The sequence below is a fragment of the Protopterus annectens genome, chromosome 5.part0, assembly GCF_019279795.1.
Source record: "Protopterus annectens isolate FY-2018-M chromosome 5.part0, PAN1.0, whole genome shotgun sequence".
NCBI classification, from domain to species: Eukaryota; Metazoa; Chordata; order Ceratodontiformes; family Protopteridae; genus Protopterus; species Protopterus annectens.
Genome location: NC_056735.1, coordinates 1,877,387,107 through 1,877,410,275, shown reverse-complemented (window position 1 = coordinate 1,877,410,275; position 23,169 = coordinate 1,877,387,107). Strand labels below are relative to the sequence as shown.

Genomic DNA, 23,169 nt, shown 5'->3' with positions numbered 1-23,169 from the left:
TGCCAGCTACATATTCCAATTACACTGTCCATCTGTCCTCCTTTTTTAACAATTATACTGGAGGAGGGGAACCTTGTAGCTCGTCAGTAGATACCTGAAGCTGTCATATAGTGGATGTGGGAGAAATTATGGTTTCCGGACTTTGGCCAACCCTAGCCCATGCACAAATGATGACAACCAGTGTGCATTCCACCTCATTCCTTTGCTACTCTCTAGAGTTATGTTGTAGATTTCATGACAGGTTCTTCTTCAGTATGGAGTCTCTATTCCCCCCATAACACAGGACAGTTGATCATTAGCCACTCAACCAACCCACTCTCTGGCTGATCGCACATCACCTGGGCTATTATTAAAACTCAGCTTGTCAGCAGCACAGGAACAGCATCAGGTCTTGTGCCAAGAACTTGTTATGGTTCACAATGATGTGACTTACCACCTGCCTCAGGGCACGGACAGGAAGCACAAAAGCAAGATGTGGTAAAATACCTTCTCTTGCAGGGGAAGCAGGACTGAACTTTAATCACAGAACTCTCACTTCAGCCACATTTATCATACAGTATCTGAGATACTTGGGAAAGCCAAGGTGATGGTAGAGCAAAAAAGTGGTCTGCCACGGAGCCAGCTGCCATGAGCTGCAATAATTCCTTAAACTGAGGAGTTATGTTTAGTAGTTCTTAACTAGTTTACTCCAAAGGATTACCAATGCAAAGGGAAAAAAGTGCATATAAGTACATGTTGTTGGCCTGAGGGTACTAATGCACTGACATAACAGGAAATTTCCTATAATCTGTCAAAGGAAGGAAGGCATCAGCATTACTCATAGTTAAATTCAGATGAAGACAACTTGAATCAAAGTAAACGCGGGCATTTTGAAAGTGCTCAGATATTTGTCATACTGTGTTGTTTAACTGGGTGTGCAATGCAAATCTGCAAATCAGATTTGCCCTGAGAAACTCTTTTGGAATCTGGCCCATTAACATTTTGGCCAGTAGCCACTCTCGCCATATATCCCTTTTGTTTCTCCTGTCTATATTTCATTTCAAAACATATTCAGAAACAAGTTTTTTCTTAGATGTGGATGAAGGCACTTTTCTCGTATAATTCCTTCAGAATGCTAATGTCCACTGCAGTTAACATGTGTGAATCTGTGGTTTTGAACAGATGATTAATTCTTTGTGTCCAAGAACTTAATTTAATGGTAATATTTTTAGATCAAATAAATCTCTCTACCATCATCTCTGAACTCAGCATTCCAGTTATCAGACTATCAGCTCGGTCCATGTCAAACAATGATAGTAAGATAGTTATAGTAGTGCCCTTGCTAATACTCTATTTCTGTTAGCCTCTATGTCAGCATTCAAGTTTTCTTCAGAAAACAATTGCATGCTTTGCAAATGGAAAATCATTTCCTTAAGTTCTTGGACAGCAGTGCAAGTTAAAAAAAAGCTAAACAGAAAAAGTTGGAGAGAAGGGCTGTTGGTTGAAACATTGAATATCACTGGCACGTGTAGCCCTATTCCAACTAGTTTCCACTTGGACTGAAAACAGATGACATCTTTCTATTAGACAATCCTGAAGCAGAACCAACTGCTTTCTATCCAAATTCTTTAAACAGAGATCATTATTATGTAACATCTACATATTCTAGCCATTGACTCCTTATTTTCTCTTTTTAAATAATTTTTTAACTAGCAATAGAACCTTTGCTTGCACTTTGCTTCACACAAGTCACTACACCACTCCGACATGAAAAGCTTTACAATTTTAATTGCTATTTTTAACAAGAAGGTTCTCTTTGTGTTTTCAGTGAAAGCATTCCCTTTCCTAACATGTATGATTACAGGTTTACAAAAACACTTGGGACAGTGATTTACCTTCATGTCAAAGGCTTTACACCAGACTAAGTCACTTACTCCAAGAGAAAGTATTTTGTAATGGGAATGGCTTATATCAGGTTAAATCACTCTGTCAGTCTTGAAATCTGCAGGGTTCTGTTTTGGGCCCTGCTCTATTAATTAGAACAGTTCTTAACTTTCAAATAGTTCTAATATTTGGAAGAGCAAATACAGCTAGTATTACTACTTGTCTACAAGACCTCAGTAACTTTTATTTGGTTCTGCATAATATCATCTTGTGGTATTCTGGTCTATACCTGACCATGGCTTCCACTGCGGTGGTGGTGCTGTGGTAGCATTGTCGCCTCACAGTTAGACGTTGCCCATTTGATTCTCAGTTAGAGCGTCTTCTGTGTGTCGACATGCGTGAATGGGTGTTCCTTCATTGAAGGTTGTGCGTTAGGCCTGGCAAGCCAGCACGTAAAATTCTACTGCCAATCATTAGCGGACCGGAGTTCCGCTGTGGCCACCCCTAACCGGGAAAAGCCGAAAGACACAAACAAACAAACAAACCTGACCATGGCTTCCAAATAATGTTCTTTTTTTTGTATTTTTCTAAGTCTAAATAAGCTGTTATACATAATAGTAATGAGACATTAAATAAAAAAGTAAAATGTTTAAATATCTGTTATTTAACTAAGCAACAGATTCGGCATTTGAAAGTAATACTAACATAATCAAGCTTGCTGTATCTAAAACTGTTACACTAGCACTCAAAACCTTCAGTAGCAGGAATGTGTTCTTGGCAGATAAATGGTTTCAATCACTTATTCAGTTTATTATTGAGTATAATTCTCAATGCCAGTTTTATTCATAAAGACAAATTATAATTCTTGAAGTTATAGGGGTACTATACCAATAAAATTCCAGTATTAAATAATTAAAGTTTTATTAACAGACTGTCTCAGTTATTCAGTAAAACCAGCTGGACTTTACAAATTATGCTTGGCAAATAAACCTTTTTAACAATGAGTATTTTCAGGTACTCTTTACAGTAATAGCTACAATCCTGAAATCAGGTACAAAGTTAATTTTTTGTTGCAAAACCTTAAACATTTATCTTTGTTATAGAAACCCTAAAACATTTTGAATCAAATTACCAATAAAATAAACTACAAATTATTGTCTGAACCATTTAGTCCTTGTTGAAATGATAGATAATAAGAAACTCTTGGTTTATTCCATATGCAAGCCATTCCTAGATGGCTAGTCCGATTTCGAATGATTATATAAACCTTGATTCTGATATGGTACACTTTAGATCTTCATTCTGTATGTCAGCTGTTTACAGTTTTTGTTCTGAACTGCACTCGGGTGCAAGTGAGGCTAACACACACAAATATCTCTCAGTACTAGTGTTCTGCAAAACAATGTGTTGATCATGTGATTCTATAATAGCAGGTTTACTTCAGGACTCATTTCTAATGATTGCTATGCAGGAGATTCAGGACCTGATTCCAAAATACTTGCTTTCGGTGTTAAGTGACTTATTTTGGTGTACAGAATTATCACTTAAATAAAGAGTACATCTTTTGGAATCTAGACCCTGGTGTAAGCCTATTTTACAGATAGGCCTTTCACCAGACTATGTCTTTTACTCTAAGGGCAAGTGTGGAGGAATCAGGAATGGTTTATATTAGCATAAGTCATTTACACTGAGAGCAAGTGTTTTGGAATCTGCCCTCAATATCAGCTCACTATCTATGTTCCACTAACAACATTTCCAGCTCTAATGAATGGCATTCTGTAGATCCAATGTCATCTTACCAACGATGTGTCACTGATGACATGCTCAGCTCTAAGGAATGGCATTTTGTAGATCCAATATCATCTTACCATTGATGTGACACTGATGCCATACTCAGGTCTAAAGAATGACATTCTGTAGATCCAATGTCATCTTACCAATGATTTGTCACTGATGACATGCTCAGTTCTAATGAATGATATGTGATCAATGTTATTTTACTAATGATGTGTTACTGATGGCATGCTCAGCTTTAATGAATGACACATTGCAGATCCATTGTTATCTTACCAATGATGTGTCACTGATGACATGCTCAGTTCTAATGAATGACAGTGTAGATCCAATGTCATCTTACCAATGATGTGTCACTGATGACATGGTCAGTTCTAATGAAAGACATACTGTAGATCCAGTGTCATCTTACCAATGGTGTGTCACTGATGACATCCTCAGCTCTAATGAATGACATTCTGTAGATCCAATGTCATCTTACCAATGATGCGCCGCTGATGACATGCTCAGTTCTAATGAATGATATGTGATCTTTGTTATTTTATTAATGATGTGTCACTGATGACATGTTCAGCTCTAATGAATGACATTCTGTAGATCCAATGTCATCTTACCAATGATGTGTCACTGATGACATGCTCAGTTCTAATGAATGATATGTGATCAATGTTATTTTACTAATGATGTGTTACTGATGACATGCTCAGCTCTAGTGAATGACACATTGCAGATCCAATGTCATCTTACCAATGATGTGTCACTGATGACATGCTCAGCTCTAATGAATGACACATTGCAGATCCAATGTCATCTTACCATTGATGTGACACTGATGACATGCTCACTTCTAATGAATGATATGTGATCATTATTTTACTAATGATAACCTGCTCAGTTCTAATGAATATGTGATCATTATTTTACTAATGATAACATGCTCAGTTCTAATGAATGATATGTGATCAATGTTATTTTACTAATGGTGTGTTACTGATGACATGCTCGACTCTAATTAAAGAGTGATGTGCAGGAGGTACAAAGTAATTTTTCTAATGAAGTCATGGATGACATTCTTAGTTGCGACAAATGATATGCAGTAGATTCAATGTCATCTAAATAATGATGTATTGGTAATGGCATTACTGATGATGCAGTTAGTCAAAAAATAAAAAGACAATCTCATCTTAAGACCATGGTGTGGGCCAGCCTTTTATGTACAGCACTGACTACATGCACATCAGTGAGAATGACAAATTTATTAGTGGCCATAATGACTACTAATGAAACTGGTCTTTATATTCAAAGTAAGAAATATCTTCCTCTGTATGAGCTGCAGTCTTCTATTCCAGCGACTACAGTATTTACTGCCCTACAAAACCATACAAGATAGAGATTATAACCAAGGTTCTGAAATTATGTGCACAAAAACACAAATGCATATTTAGGATTGTGAATGGTACAAGCACCCATAAATCAGGAGCAGGCTGATACTTTTTGGTTGTATACACTACTGCTTAAGGTTCTACATTGTTTTGTCCTTTCTGAGTCCCATGGTCAAAGACCTGTGACAGTGCTGAAGGGAGTATCTCGAGTGCAGGTCGTGGTACTGGAAGGAGAGTAAACCTTAGCTTCTATCTGGAAATTACAAAGTTTTTGTAATAAATGCCTTCAAATCCTTGAAATAAGCCACCTAGAATCAGTATTCATTTAAAGAAGCTTTATTTGGATAAGCCAAATAAATTCCAAAGAAATGTATTTGTTTGATCAGTGTTCTACCCTGTTTAACAAATTTAAATAAATAAATACATAAATGCATATTTAACTGGTGATTCCAGGTGTAAATACAAAGGCACAATTGTAAACTTGTATAATGTATTTTACTGCCTAAGAATGTAAAGTGAATATGTGTGCACATACATGCATATATGTGTGTGTGTGTGTGTGTGTGTGTGCGTGCACACTTGCTCGCACGTGAGCGAGGCAGTGAGAGTCAGAGTCACAATTCTAGTGGAAACAAAATTATGTGTTTCAACTGAAAGATATCAGATGTTTAATTCTGATGTAATGACAGCTCAGGAAAGAAGCTTTCTCATTTATGACTACACTCACCATACAGAGCCCAAGCTCAAACCATGTATAAGGTTAATGACATCTGTATATATGAACACATATAAGGCCAGCCATACTTCTACCCATCTATCTGTCTAAAATGTGTATATGTGTATGTGTGTGTGTGTGTGTGGGGGGGGGGGGGGGCATCATAATTCTTGCAATAACAAAGTTGTACATTCAGGACAAATTTTCAGACACTACTATTTTTTGTGTCAGTAAACACCTGTGAGCCAATTGATCTGTATATAAGAGGCAATATGTCAGTTCCCCTTTATCAGTTTAAAAAAAATGCAATTTCCAACTTGGCTTTGTGAAATACAAGGATGAAGTCTAGACTGTGACCCAACTGACCATAATTCAAATAACAGCTCAGGTACTAGGGCAGCTATGCAGAGGAGGGTGGGAATGAACAGATTACCAGGCTGACCTATCCAGAGGGGAAAATGGTGGCCTGGTTGGCCAAATTGCTCCTATGCAAATGAGGCTTGCATGACAACAATAAACATAGGCCCAAGAATGTGAGCCAGGTGTTTTCTCTATCACCTTCAACAACAAAAATTAGGTAAACTTGCATATGCCTATAGTATTAAAATATACAGTAGAAAGGGAAAATTCACTGGAATGTAAAGAATATTGGTGGCAATGATTTTTAGATATATGCATGCCACTCTTACATGGTTAAATGAGTTGGTTAACGTTAACCATTTACTGAATTAGAAGGCATTAAAAGATGTTTTACTGCCGTGCTTGAATTAGTGATACTTCTTAACAGTTAACTGTTTCTGATGGCATTTAATGAAAGTGCGACAGACATTTTATATTTTATTGAATAGAATGATTCATAGGTTCATAGGTGTTTACTAGGCTAATGACCATAAGGGCTTTTTTAAGTCTAGTCATGCTCCTAAATCTCTGACAGGTTCTGATACCCTTGATAAGTGTAAGCAGGGCTTGGGAAATGAAACATTTACTACCTACGGCCTGGGAAATGAAACATTTACAGGTAGCTTTTGTCCATTAAAGACATAGGTACCAAACCGGGGATGAAGTTCTTGTTCCCCATCCAATTGTACAGGTTGCTCTTGAATTGGGTTAGAGAGGAACTCTGCTTCACATGGATGGGGAGCCTGTTCCAGAGACAGTGTAACATCTGAGATACATGCCTGTCTGTCCAGCAGGTCCTAATTATATCACAGGTAAGGTTTAAGTCTTTAGAATGGGTAATTATGCTGCTGTTTGTTTTGCAGATATGCAAAAGGTCCATCAGAGTGGGGTCTGACAATGCCCTGTATGTCAGGCATAGATCGCCACTCAAAAGCTTGTAGGGGACATAATAGAGGGATAGAGCCTTCAGGCGGTCTGTATAGGACATTTTATTTAAGCCCTGTATTCTTTTAATGAGGAACCTCTGTGGATGTTCCAATTGTTTGATATGCCTTGTTAGGTACATACCAAAGGGGGCACTGTACTCAATGATAGGTCTGCTGAATGCCAAATACAGTGGAACAATAACTTCCTTGGACTTAGATGAAATACCTTTGTTTATAAGTTGCACAATATAGAATTATTTCCTCACTGCTGTAGACACATGATGGTCAAAGGCTTGATTACTATCTATGTGTGTCCCTAAGTCCTTGACTACTGGGTCAACTCTAAGAGGTGTACTGTCAATATGATAGTTATCAGGGGTGGATGACTTCCTGAAGGATACTATTAAAAAGGCCCTTATGGTCATTAGCCTAGTAAACACCTATGAACCTATGAATCCGTTGTTTGTCTGTGTCAGCCCTTCCTGGATGGAGACTGATGAAGTCTCATTTAAAAATGTGTGGAAGAAAAGCACTGTTTTTTCATTCTTAAACTCAGACATTATATTATTCTTTATTAAAAAAAAAAATCTGTGATTTTCTAGGCGCAAACATTGGACTGTAATGGTTTTTTAATGTGATCTGAGGATTGTGGTTACTGTACAGATGTCTACTGATATTCATGTTTAACAATCGTCTGAATACTAAATACTTTTGTTAATGTTGGCAGCTGCCCCTTTTTTTGGAAATCAAGTTTTTTTTTCTTTGTTGCCATGTTCATTTGCTCCTCATAGTTGACTGTAGTGCCTGTCACAATTTACTTTTATCTCACCTATTTCTAGTAAAGCCGATAAAACATGCTAAGGATTTACTAGCAATCCACAGAAAGTGTTTGTCACATGAAGCCTGCAGTACAAGAAAAGAATGTCAAGTGTCCCTCTTCTGCAGAACAAGTTCACGGTACTGAGATGTAAAGGTCATAAATCAACATGATGATCAAGCCTGCTGGACCAAGTACTGTATGTGAAAAACAAGGAAATGGTACTGGCTGTAACTTTAGTAGAAATCTTTCCAACTATGCAGACAAATCCACAATGGCCTACAATGTTAGTTGTTGACAAAACCACTACCCTGAACCAAGTTGCCATCAATGACCAGATGCAGTCAATGGAACACATGCATCTTGGATTCAATGAAGAAAAAGAAAAAAAATAAAGTCAGCATTAAAGACAGTTGAGATTAACAATATTTATTATGGTTAGAAAGAAGTCATATGAAAATTAAATCTCGTCCCTTTGCTGAAGGTAACCCATTTTGAACTAAGACATTACTCCATGATGGTTTTATTGATTACCTTAGGTCTTAGATAATGCTAGAAGTGCCTGCATTTCTCTTTCCAAAACCCCCTAGACCCCAGTGCCCACCCATTACCAAAGCCAAAGAACAAACATAACAGGTAGTAATGGTACAACAAACAATAAACTACCCATACTACAGTTGCATTAAAAGACTTGTTTATATATTGTATATTATATGAAATAACCGTTAAACTTTAAGGTCATAAGTGTAAGCAATGAAATGTCCTGAGTTTTAGGACAAAATTATTTGCTATATTTTATGTAATAGTTGCATAAAACAGTTATTCTATATCGAGACATGCCTCTCAAAAATATCATTAGCTGTGTTAGCAGAATTCTAACGTATCCAAATGAGTAACTCATTATCACGTTTCTTCTAGATATTACTCTTCATTTGTATTTACTCCCAGTGTGGTGATGAGAAATCAATAATGACAGCATGGCAGCAACTTTGTCCTGAAGCTTATTTTCTAACAGTGTGCTCTTCAGTTCCAGAGCATGTTCCTAAACCACAAAGTCCTCACTGTTTTCTTGTACTTTGGGAACTTGTACAATGAGAAAACCTTTTTCTTTGCCTAAGAGTTGATGTCATCAATAACTAATGAAGATGATTCTGTTGAAAAATCCTGTTCACATTATTGATAAAACAAGTCCTCCAAGACAGCAACTAACATTATAGAAGTTAAACAAGTAAATGTTCTGCAGCTATGCTGACCAGACTAGAAAAAAACCCTCTCCCATTTATATTTTAAGGAAAAACATACTTTATGTGAACATCCACTTATGATTAGACATTTTTTGTCTTTGCCATTTACTATAAAAGAAAGTCCTAAAGGAGATTTGAACTTTTAATGTAAAAGTCAAGATTAGCTAAATCATTTAACTCCAAGTAATGACCCCACAGCTGTTCTTACTGTAAATGAGACAAGAAACTGTATGATACACAGCTGAATAATTGGTTTGAAAAAAAAAAAACACAGCACTGCAAGATACCACCTCTGTGACCCAAGTGATATAGTGAAGTGTTAATGTGCAACCGTGCTCGTCTGTGAGATGAGGGACTTTTTGGTATACAGTTTAAGATTTCACTTCAAAAAGAACATAGCACTGAAAGTGACTCCCCTCTGTAATCTTACTGATGCCATGAAATGCTTATACACAACCATATTCTTCTAAACAGACAATAAGATTCAGGGATCGGGGGGGGGGGGGCAGAGCCTGAATGGCTAACTGAAAGCAGCAGTATTTTAGAGCTCCATATAACTAGTTAAATAAGACAGGAAAAAATATTCTTTTTTTTTCTTCAAAGTATAAAATCTTATAGATAAAGGACTAATTTACATAATTAGAAACATTGGTGAAGTTTTACAAATAATTTCCTGTCAAAAAGCTTGGAGATATATTCACTTGTTAAAATTAGCAACTCAAAGAATTCTCACCACGATGCTGCCTTAAAGAAGAAACTACAACAGATGGCATCTACCCTGCAGGAGTTGTCTTTGAAGATGAATGATTTTAAAGAGAACCTGGAAAATCTTAAAACAAGCAGGCAAAAACAGGCTGACACCCTCAAGGAAATGCTACAACAACACCAGACAAGTATAACAGGAATAGAGGTTTCTCTAAATGACTTAGAAAGCAGCCATAAGGAAGAGAAAATGCAGAAAGAACTGCTTCTTAAACAAAACACTTGGTTGGTTAATAAAATAGATGACTTGGAAAATAGGGAGAGAAGAAATAACATCAGGATTTTCGTTTTACCTGAAAACACACAAGGTGAGGATATTATTTCCTTTTTATCAAACTGGATCCCTGACTTTTTAAATTTAAAAGAAGGACTTTCCCTTGGCATTGAAAGGGCACACAGAGCTCTTGGGAAAGCTGCCACTAACTCAAACTCTCCTCCTAGGTCAATAATTATCAAATTTCTTTCATACTTGGACAAGGAAGTGATTTTAAGATCTGCTTGGAGGAAGGCACCTCTAAAATATAAACAGAGCCTGATAAGATTTGATAATGACTATTCATCTAGAATAATAAAACAAAGGAAAAAAGTGTGGCCAATGATAAAGTGGTAATATTTTACTTGAAGGCCTCACCTTGCATTTCATGCAGAAGTGGGCGTGTCGCGAATTATTGACGACCAGGTCTGCATATGTAATGAGCCATGATTGACATGGCATTCAAACAATACAAACGAATAGACTTTTTTTTTTGCTAAAAATAAAAGCACACTCTTGAAGAATTTTAGTTGCTTGTTACAACATTTTGAAGTGTTTCAGGTACAAAAATAATAGATTTTTTGCTAAAATAAAAGCCCACTCTTTTTAGAATTTTAGTTGGTTGGTAAGCGCATCACAGTAAGATGCTGTCCAGTTCGATTCTTAACTAGAGCGTCTTCTGCGTGGAGACATGTGTGAATGGGCATACCTTTGTTGAAGGTTGTGCGTCAGGGCTGGCAACTCGGCACGTAAAAATCAACTGCCAATCATTAGTGGACCGGAGTTCCGCTGTGGCGACCCCTAACCGGGAAAAAGCTGAAAGACACAACAAGTTGGTTGGTAAGCGATTCAAATACAAAAATAATAGCTTTAGTCAACTAATAAAGGGAACTTAGAAAAAAAAAGGACACTTGTCATTTTCATATCCCCCTCCCGACAAGGACGCACCTGCCCAAATAAGGGACTGCCCAGCCTAAAGGAAAAATGGTGGTAACCCTAGGTCAGGACAAGAATAACAAGTGAGCTTATATACTTTATTTTGAACAAAAAAATGTATCTCCCAATTAAATCATTAGCTAAAAAAGTGACCATGTAGTTTACCGTTTAATTTAAAAGAAAATATACTTTGCAGACAGCCAGATGTAGAAACAAAATGAGTTTCTGAAATATGTCTTTTATTTAATAAATACGCATGTCTTTGTTTATATTAAAATAAGGCACAAACAATTGTTCTCGAAGATAACACAAGACAAGTACTAAAAGCTGGATAGTGTATTAACAGATTTGAAATGTATTTTCATGACTAGACATATGTTATAACAGTAAATGCAAGTGGTCTAGCTGAAAAATAATAATAATAATAATAAAAGGTCACTTCACAGAAGCTCTTGTAATTTTCCCTCTATGAGAGATATAGAGATGAACTAATAGCCCATAACGACTATTGCCAAGTCAGCATTAGTTTATTTCAGTTTTTTGCTTCAGTGGTCATTGGGTAAGGACAGTCACATATGTCGTACAGGTAGTATTTACTTTCTAACATTACCCTGTTAGTATCATTTACTTTCTGACTTTACCCTGTTTGTATCAGAGTCCAACAACTACTTCAGAAAAGTCCAGCTTTACTGACTATATGGCACGTTTCTCACTCACTAAGAAGCAGTAGTGCACCTCAGCTAGCAGGTATTGCGGCTGGTTGCAGGATTCTTCGAAGGAATACATATTCATTAGTGCCTGATTATGAAATAGCACGGGGGTGGGTTTTGGGCGGGGCTTGCCACTGCGCATCTGGTGAGGCCTTGAAGTAAAACATCGCCGATAAAGTTTCTGAAACAAAATAACATCAAGGCACAACTTGCATATCCAGCTAAGATAAGAATACTGTATACCAATGAGATGAGGACTTTTATTGACTTAGAGGAAGCCTCTTCATTTATTAAAACTAATAAAGTGATTACTTTATCAGAAGATATGGATTGGATGTCACCTTCTCTCAAGAGAACAAAAGAAACAAATGTCTGGACAGATGTCAAAAATAAAAAGCAAAAGACTGATACTGTTACAGCCAAATCTCTCAAAGCATCTACTATGATATGAATTGTTTTAACAAGTAATGTTAAGAAAAAGTAATGTTGTTTAGTTATTACAATGAAAAACAACCTAAACAAGGTAAAATAAATACATAATAGGATTATATGTAATTACACCATCACCCCCATTAATATTCCAAAACGTGCACACTGATTGGTCAGCATGCACATTGTAAATCGACTTATACTAATGGAAAAAGGTCCGGTCGCCCGGACTTTTTCTATTAGTATAAGTCTTTTTTAAAACACTGTCTCGCTATGTTAAAGGAGTTTAACATAGCGAGACAGGTTTAAAAAAGCAACAGAGATTTCTGTTGCTTTTTTTAAAGCTGTCTCGCTATGTTAAACTCCTTTAACATAGTGAGACAGTGTGTAAAAAGCAACGGAGATCTTGCTTTCTCCGTTGCTTTTTTTTAAACCTATCTCGCTATGTTAAATGGGTTTAACATAACGATACAGCTTTAAAATAATCAACAGAGATCTCCGTTGCTTATTTTCAAGCTGTCTCGCTATGTTAAACCCATTTAACATAGCGAAACAGTTTGTAAAAAGCAACGGAGATCTTGCTTTCTCTGTTGCTTTTTTCAAAACTGTCTCACTATGCTAAATGGGTTTAACATAGTGAGATAGCTTTAAAATAAGCAACGGAGATTCTCTGTTGCTTTTTTTAAAGCTGTCTCACTATGTTAAACCCATTTAACATAGCGAAACAGTAAAAAGCAATGGAGATCTTGCTTTCTCTGTTGCTTTTGCCCACAGCTCTGATGTACTGCGTAGGCATATGCATGCGCAGTACATCAGAACTGCCGCAGAATACCAGACAACTGCGGAAGGGTAGCAAGGAGGCATTATACAATGCCATTATTTAAGAAAAGTAATTATTTTTTTCTTAAATAATGTCATTAATATAATAACCCACTTCTGGGTGTGGGTAATGCTGTATTTACCCACGTTTGGCTTTATTTGGCCACTCGGGCTTCGCCCTCGTGACCAAACCACGCCAACCATGGGTAAACCCAGCATTACCCACACCCAGGCGTGGGTTATTGCTATAATATTTTATGATTTATCCTCATAGGATTACATATTCCTGGAAACACAACTGAAATGTTCCCAAACTACATGTGCAGTGAAATGTAGCTGCTTGACTAAAAAGTATTACTCACTTTAACATGCTGATTTCACAAACTGTCTGCACTGTAAAAGTTACATTTTATACGTTATTGGAAACAGATAGTCTCTAGAGCACATGAAAAGATACATATTACTTTTTGCAACATGCTATCTTTGCAGTTACCTCACACTCTGTACAAACTCACTTGGTAATTGATAAGCTATTCATTTAAAATATCAGTTTAAATATTAAATGTGCCCTTGAAATGCATTTGACAAAATATAATCTGAACTGTAAATGAATGACTTGAAAGTGAAGTAATGCATAGATTTCAAAGACAGTTCTTGACACTACAGTAAAAGTAAAAATATATATTCACAAGGAAGTATTGAAATATTTTAGTCTTCCAGTTAAAATAGCTTACTGTCAACATTTTGTGACACCAGAAAGTTTGAAGAACTAGAAAATTACTATTATTTGTCTTTATAATGATTATTAGACAGATGTTAGACTCTGTTTAGTTTAATGAATTGTGACATATGTTTATGAGGAAAAGTGGATTCAGTTACTCACATTGGACTACACATTCCTGGAAACTTAACTGAAATGTCCCCAAATTACTTGTGAATTTAAATGAAACTGCCTGATTAATAAGCATAATTTACTTTAACAACCTGAATCCATAAGCTATCTGCTCTATATATGCTACATTATATATGCCACTTGCATATGACAGTCTCTAAAGCACACGAAAAAGTACACATTATTTTTGCAACATGTTATATTTGCACTAATCATACATTCTAAACTAACTCAATTGGCAACTGACAAGTTATTTATTTGAAACATCAGTCTAAATATTAATTGTGCCCTTGAAATATTGTTGCTGCTTTGACAAAACAAAACCTGAATTGAAAAAGGAATGATTTGAAGAAGTGAAATATTGTACAGATTTCAAAGACAGATTGACACTACAATACAAGTAGAAATGTATACATGCAAGGAAAATTGAAACGCTTTATACTTTTAGTTAAAATAGCTTATTGTTAACTTTTTGCTTTATCAGAAAATTTAAAGAGCTAGGAAATTATTTCTAATTTGTCTTCATAATGTTTACTAAAGTGATGCTAGTCACTGACTTGTTTAATGGACTGTGAGTCATGTACAAGCCGGATTGCTGAATGTTATTTCTGTTTACCTATGTTTGCTGAATTTCTTTTATTAGTACTGATTTAAAACAAGGGAAAGAAAGGGAAGGGAAATCTCTGTTTTTGGTCAAGGGAGGAGAGGCTTAAGAGTATTCTAACTGCCCCGAGAACTCTCTAAGATGCTCTAAATACTATTTGATTAATATTTACCTAAAGTAAGTCTTGATTACCATATAGGTACCTTCACATTCATTCTAAACCTGATGTGATTACCCATTCTGAAAGCTGGAGGTGCCCTATGCAGGATGGAAATTGTCAGAGTGATCATAGTTCATTCTTAGACTCTGCTTTGTAAATCTATAAATATGTAACAGCACTGCACACTAGAATGCAGGGCGCCTCTACTGTCTTTTCATAAGTGTAAGTTGAAGTTGGTGAGCTGAAGATTGGGAAAGTAAAGAAAGACAGTACACCTACAGTGAATTCATATTTCATTGGTAAATCACTCATTGTCTCCTGTAGAGTCCTTTTAGTAAAATTATTTTAGTAATAATCTATGTGTTGTTAGCTTATTTAGTGTATGCTCCTCTGTTGCATTTAATTTATCCAAAATGAGATATCGGACATGTTTGGGATCTCTTAAGGGTAACTAAATATTGGATATTTTCTTAGTCAACATAATAATTGTTTACACTACTAACATTCCATCCTGATATATAAAATACTATAGAACAATAATAGAATAATATAGACTTTCATATCTCTTTTAAGAAAATTCTCCATATAATTATTTAACATATGGAGCTCAGTTGATATTGTTGGTTAAAGATATGAGTGATAATCCAATAGATCTATCTTTATCTATTGGATTAGGAATGACTTTCATTCCATGTTTAATGGGAAATTCATATTTACTTGTATTTGATACTGTAGAATTAATGTTTTATAGAAGTACTTTTTTAAAGCCAGACCAGAATTTTACCCTACTTATATTTAAAGAAGAAAGAACATTAAATTACACTCCCATGTTTACACATATAAAAATAACATCCAATGTTATCAGAGAATATGGTATAACTACTACAATCAAAATAAAAAAAAGAAGCAAAAAGTTTCTTCCAACAATAACTTGAAATGGATTTAACATTCTTATCATTAAATACTAATGGCTTAAATAATGCAAATAAAAGATCAGACTTACTAAAATATTGAAATCTAAATAAGGCACAAGTAGTATTTCTCCAGGAAACAAATTTTAAGACTAATGATAGCTTTATTTGGAACTCTAAAGACTATACAGTCTTAGCTCAATCCTTCTATAGAACAAAGACAAAAGGAGTATCAATTCTCTGGAAGAAAAACATAATCACTCCAAAAGTTATTTATAAATATGAGGACAAAGAAGGTCTACTAGCATTTGTTATAATTAAATTTAATAACAGAATATGGACCTTAGCTAATCTATATTGGTTCCCTGGAATTGGAGCAGGAACAGTTAAAAAAAACACCTAGATTTTATTTCCAACAATTATAAAGGAAATCTTATACTGGGAGAAGACTTGAATTGTACCTTAGAAGCTTCTGAAACCACCAAAAAGTCCTTAAAAAATGGATTAACACATTTCATTTAATTGACACTTTTTAAGTAAAATTGATAAATCCTTATTATTTTCCAAGACCATAGATTTGGAACACAAACCAGAATAGACAAATTATTCATACAAACAAAAATCCTCGACTTCTCAATAGTTCCATGCCCCTTCTCAGATCATGACTCTCTGATAATGAAGCTCCAAACAGAGTTTAAACCTTTAATCCTCTCAACTAGAATTCCATCATGTATCACAAAAATTAAATAATTCAGACCCTGGATATTGTTAGAACTACAATTATTTCTTGAAATTAATAATACAACAGAAATCAGTAGAGTCATGGTTTGGGACTCATTAAAAGCATATTTATTTGGTAAGACCCTTAGCTGGTACAAAAACAAAGTTAGAGAGTGGGAATCTGAATCATTAGACTTGCAAACCAGACTCTTGACAGCAAAATCTAAAAAAAGATCAGAATTGTCCAGAAGTCAAAAAAGAAATAGAGGAATTAAATAAAAAAATATAATGAAAGTCTAACACACAAAACTGTCTAGGCTTGGAAAAATTAAAAATAAACTCATTAGCCACCTCCCCCAGATATCTACATAACTTATCTACAAGAATTAAAATACAATCTAAAGCAAATACAATTAGTAGTATATATCATGAAAAGAAAGGGGAAAAAGTATCAGATATAGGAGACATCCTTGAAGCATTTCAGTTCCATTATATGGAATACTTCAAAAAAGAAGATTTAGATACCAACCAAATAAACCTAGATACAAACCTTATCAATATAAAAAAATTCCCGAAAACTTAAAACTAGACCTACAAAAACCTATATCCTACAAAGAAATTGTTGACAAGATAAAAGAAAGTAAATCTAACAAAGCTCCAGGGACAGAAGGTATAATTATGGAAATTTACAAACTCTTTCCTTCAACAGTAATTTCCCTTTTTCATAAAAATTTGCTAGACATCCAGTCAGAAGCAAAAATACCACCCTCATGTAAATATTCTCTCATAACATCAATTCTAAAAGATAATAAACCATCAGACCTTTGCACCTCATACAGACCTATATCATTACTAAATAATAATTACAAAACATTCATGTTAATACTAGCTAACAGAATGAAAATCCCACTTTCAAAGACAATTAATAATGATCAAACTGGATTTTTATATAACAGGCACACACATGATAATATTAAAAGGATACTTACTCTTATAGATTATGTGAATAATGAAGATAGAGAAATACTTATAATCAGATTAGACATAGAAAAAGCCTTTGATTCCCTCAACTGGGAATATCTATTTAAACCTTTAGCATTATTTGAATTTCCTCCTCCCTTCATCTTATTACTAAAACATATATATTAATAACTTAGCCTAAATTAAATTAGGTCATTTCACCTCAGAATCTATCCATATAACAAAAGGTACTAAACAAGGACGCCCCCTTTCTCCTATTTTATTTGCTTTGGCTATAGAAATACTTGCAGAAATAATGTGCAATAATCCAAGAATAAAAGGAATAGAAGTCTATGACCAGTGCATACCTAAAATAATGGTTTTTTGCTGGTGATATTTTATTAACCCTATCAAACTCCAGAGAGTCATTAGGAGAGCTAGAAGAAGTAATGGAGAAATTTTATAAGATTTCAGGTCTACACTTTAATAGATCAAAATCAAAATTTATATTTTTAAATAAGAAAAAAGAACTACAAGTTACAGGTAAATCCATCATAGGAAAATAAGAACTTAGGCTAAATTATTTAGGAATAGTGTCATGCAAAAATATAAATGAAACAATATTAATAAATTATAAAAACATGATGATATTTTATTAACCTATCAAACTCCAGATAGTCATTAGGAGAGCTAGAAGAAGTAATGGAGAAATTTTATAAGATTTCAGGTCTAGACTTTAATAGATCAAAATCAAAATTTATATTTTTAAATAAGAAAAAAGAACTACAAGTTACAGGTAAAGCCATCATAGGAAAACAAGAACTTACACTAAATTATTTAGGAATAGTGTTATGCAAAAATATAAATGAAACAATATTAATAAATTATAAAAACATTATTGAAACAATAAATATATATATAGAAAAGTGGAACAAAATTACATTAACTTTTGAAGACAGATTGCAATTAATAAAAATGGTCTTATTGCCAAAATACTATATGTAGCATTAGCAATACAGTTAATTCCTGAAAGATGCATTCTTAAAGACTCATGTTTAATAAATTTTTTACGGTATCCCAAAAAGAATAGAGTTGCTCTAACTCATCACATTAGACCCTGGAAACAAGGAGGATTGAATTTCCCAGAAATAGAAACATATATAAAAGCATCTGGTGTTAAAATTACAATAGACGGGATAAACCCAAATTATTTTGCCAACTGGAAAGAATTAACAATGGCTATATTAACAAATGAATTTAATCTGTTAAAAAAAATTTTAACAGTAGACAAATCAAATAAGCCCTGGTACATACTGTGCATAAGTATACAATATAACAAAACCTTCTGAAACAACACTGATTAATCATTACATCAATTCCTTTAGGAAACTTATCAATGCAAACATAGATCTAAAATGTTGGTTTGACCTTTTAACCCCATTTACCATCACTAAGAACTTTCCTCACAAAATATATAGGGAAACAATAACCTCCTGGGAACAAAATGGATTCTTATGCTGGTTCCAATGTGTAAATAAATTAAATGTTTTAGATATACATATGATAAAAGCTACATACAATATTCCAACACAGGATTGGTTAACCTTACAAAGCATTCTAATGTACACTCAAGATTTATGCAGATTAATTAATAATTCTTCATTTAAAGATATTCCAAATCTAATAAGTTTTCTGTATGAATTTATAAATAATAGTTGCGAAAAGAAAAATTCTATTTCAAATCAATATAAAGAGTTAATAACATATAAAACAATTCCCAAACCACCATACTGGCAGTTCTTAACAAAATGTCAGTCATTGCAGTTAACAGAAGAAAATAAAACTAACATCTTACTATCAGTTAATTACACCTCTAACACACAGTACTGGAAAATATTTAACTGGAAATACTTACATAGAGCATTTTCAATACCAGATAGAATTAAAAGATGAGTACTACTACAAATGTTTTTTTGCTAGAGGTGTGAAAAGTCAAATAAAGCAGACTGGATTCATATTTTTTATGAATGTAATAAAATTAGATCATATTGAAATGGAATCAGTCATTTTTTACAAGCTTTATTTAATGAATCCTTTACCTTAACTAAAGTATTGATAATTCTACATGTAAATGAAGGTCCCTACCTGAATAAGATAAATATGTGTTTTGCGTAACCAGAAGATGGAATTCAAATAGATCCCCGACCTTGGAAGAATTCTACACTTTACTGAAGACAACTGCATTGATGGAAATAAAAATCAAAGAACTACGAATCTATCCCAGGCCAATGGTAAATAATCCTTGGAAGAAAGTTATATCTTTGTTGGACACTCTGCAATAATCTGTATTGTAACTCTGATAACTGACTTGTTAGTTCTATATTTAATAACATACAGTGTATATAATTGAAAGTCAGGCTATTGTAAATATTGTATATAGTTGTTTAAATGATATTTAAAAATATTATGTAAATGTTATTTTAATTGAAAATAAAAAAAAAAAAAAATTGAGAAAAAAAAAGATTCAGGGATCATTGCAGAATCCTTCACTGCTTTCAGATGCCAATTTGAATGTCCATGGCTCAAAAACACTGGGTGACTGTGAATTCTCTTTGGAAGTAGTTCCCCCTCCACAGTTAAGTTTTCCCTTTAACACAGTATTATATTCTTCACTGTTCTTTGTATCAATCACACAGATCTCACTCGAGTAAATGCCTTTGTATACAATGATGCTCTTTAAGATGAGCTTTCCACAGTGCTACATTATCAAAATGACTCAGGTTCAGCTACAGTGACAACACAAATATATCTGTTCCGACAGAGAACCTATAATTAGGAATATAAACTACCTGGACATATTATCCTGGTGTTCAAGACAGGAAGATTTTCTTTACTGGTTGTCAAAGGAGGAATGGAGAAAGAACCACTATACGAATGGGCACTGCGACTTACTCGTCGCTCTGTTGGAGATCGCAGTAGAGTTCCAGCTGTAGAAGAAAATAAAAATGTCTGTTACTTTAAAGAATAAAAATTATTGCTATTCTGATTGTAAATTATTAGTTCCTATTTCTGCCATACTTTATTGTAATCTGTCAAACCATTTTGGTGATATATAATAGCATGTAACCCGTTTCAGAATACCCATCCATCCAAATCATTCAGACTCCTCCTGCAGCAACATCATGAACAGTTGTGGTGATCTGCAGAGTGTAGTAGGTAAGGAGTGAATTAAATTAGTCAGGCCTTTCTTCTATAAGACACGTGCGCGCGCGCACACACACACACACACACACACACACACACACACACACACACACACTGCAAGTCTTTAGAATGTGGGACAAAACTAGAGTAACCAGAGAAATCCCATATAAGCACAGGATGGATATTTATACTCCACAAAGAAGGTACCCCGGCCAAAAACAGAACCTTTTGCTGTAACACAACTGTACTAATCATTGTACTACCGTGCATCTATTTAAGAATATAAAAACATCAAATAAACTCAAGCCTTTGTTCTGCAACACTGGACACATGTACTAGAATGTAAAATTGTGGCACAGTTGACTACTTGCAAGTCAGTGAGTGCAGTGCATCCTGCAGATATGAGATTTAACCTTGTCACATTCAGTGAACTATTCAGTTACTTAAAGACAGGTCACAGACCTAGCAGTATCAACAGAAACAATTAATATAGACATGTGTGTGTGTTTATACACACACACACACACACACACACACACACACACACACACACACACACACACACACACACACACACCATACCTCTCAACCTGCAGACACTGAAAATAGGAAAAAATGCCCTTGAAAAGTAGGTACATCCAGACAAAAAAATCTGGACATCTAATTAGCATAAAATGTGATCACCGAATAGTACACAACATTACGTTTCCAGTAGCATTGCGGAATACTATTCAGAAACATATGTTTAAAAAAAAGTGTGTGACAAAAATGATGGAAAAATGTATGCACATTATCAAAGAGACAGTGTAAAATCTTTAGGCTTTAATGAACTGTATTGCAAAATTCTACTACACAAGGTCATTTATTTTTGCTTCTGAAAAAGGGAGATGTAAGAAGTGTGTCTCGTTCTTTAAATTATTGGTGCCATCAGTATGTTGGTCATGTAGGGCAGATTTCTCTGTACAAGACAGCTTTAAAATGGGTAATGAGAGTGATTCAGAAAATTGTGTGAAAAGGTAAATTAAGCCTGAAAATATGGACACACCTCCAAAAATAGGTACATCATGTACAGGAGTAAATCAGGCCTGAATATAGGAACATTCCTCCAAAATAGGGACAGCTGATATATTTGACACTCACTCACACACACACACACACACACACACACACACACACACACACACACACACACACACACACACACACACACACACACTGCTTAATGCATACACTTCTTATGTATTATCTTTTGTATTCTACTCTGTGTGTTGCATAACTGTATATGTAATGTATATTCTTTCTAAGTTAACTCCATAATAGATATGGGATGCACAGTCACCTATGTCAAAGATCATTTAGATAAATGCAGTGACATAGCAGTTCTCCCAGAACTAATTACATTGACAAATTCAACAACAAACTACCATGATGGTCAGTAAATATTAACAAATGATACAAAAGAAGAAATGGCTTAATGACCTTGCAAGGACAGAACTTTCCATCAGAAAGTGACTATAAATGCCTCTCCAAGAAAGTGATGGCCAATATAAAGGACAACCAAGCATCCAATGAACATATAATTTAATTATACTAGTATAAGTTCTTATTTAGCTATATTAGATAGCTATGAAATAATTCATAACAATGCTTTGAATTCAGCTCTAATGGCACCTCCCATCCCAACCCTAAACACTTTCTCATCATAATAGTAAATAAATGAGCTGCAAATTTGTCCCTGGAAACTATCATTCCTGAATCAGTCACCCCATCATCCGAAAGGATGATATCCTTAAAACATTTTCCAAGGCCAAAAACACCTCTTCGATGTGTCCTGACATCACACCAGGTTGTCTAATAAATAATGTCACTCTGGCTCTTTCCAATTCCCTGCTTAAGTTGTTTAAGCTAAACCTTGTCACAGGATATACCACACAATGATGGTGCTACCCCTCCATAAGGCTGGCCCTACCACTGATCTAGACAATTATATGTCAATTAGCCTTAGTAGTCTTGTCCGTAAAGCCAAGGAGCACATTAACACTGACATCATAAATCAGGATCTTAATAAATTTGATCATGCTCAACCTGCAACAATTCACACTTCAGGGCAAGCCATGCCTGCTAAATATTGTGAGAATCTTTGAAAAGGTCATGCAGGTGGTAGACAGTGGTCACTGTGTTCATGCTGCCTACCTGGATCTGGCAAAAGAGTTTGTTACCATACCACATGATAGGATTTTGAATAAGCTAATGACCTTACACTGTAGATAATATATATTACAAACTTTCTCAATGATAGAACGGATGTTGTCTGGTTTGCTGATGCAACTGACAACAAGGATCACCGGCTGAATAAATTTGCTAATAATTGCAAACTGAGTGTATTTCTTAAATTAATCAATAATACTGGCACACTTCAAAAATAACTAACACAAGTTAACTCCTGCTGCACTGAAAAATGGTCTCAAACTAAATGCTAAGACAAGAAGTATCATTTCCTTTGGAAAACAATAAATTCCTACAACCTAATTTATCAATGACACCCCATTCTCCAGCGAGTCTGTGGTCAGGGACTTGGGCACAGGGGTCAAGCCAATGGCTCCCTCTCCTTCAGTCACAGTGTAGATCCTGTAGTCAGAAAATCTTTCTATGTCTTACAATTAATCACA

The 23,169-nt window shown here is 34.8% G+C and overlaps 1 protein-coding gene across 1 annotated transcript in view; it reads right to left on the bottom strand.

Moving 5' to 3' along the window:
• DGKH (diacylglycerol kinase eta) overlaps window positions 1-23,169 on the bottom strand; it is a 1,992,493-nt gene that overhangs the window by 451,388 nt on the left and 1,517,936 nt on the right. Inside the window, exon 17 of the mRNA XM_044071702.1 lies at window positions 20,146-20,283. Within this exon, the coding sequence (XP_043927637.1) occupies window positions 20,146-20,283 (138 nt within the window). The remainder of the gene's footprint in view (window positions 1-20,145; window positions 20,284-23,169) is intronic.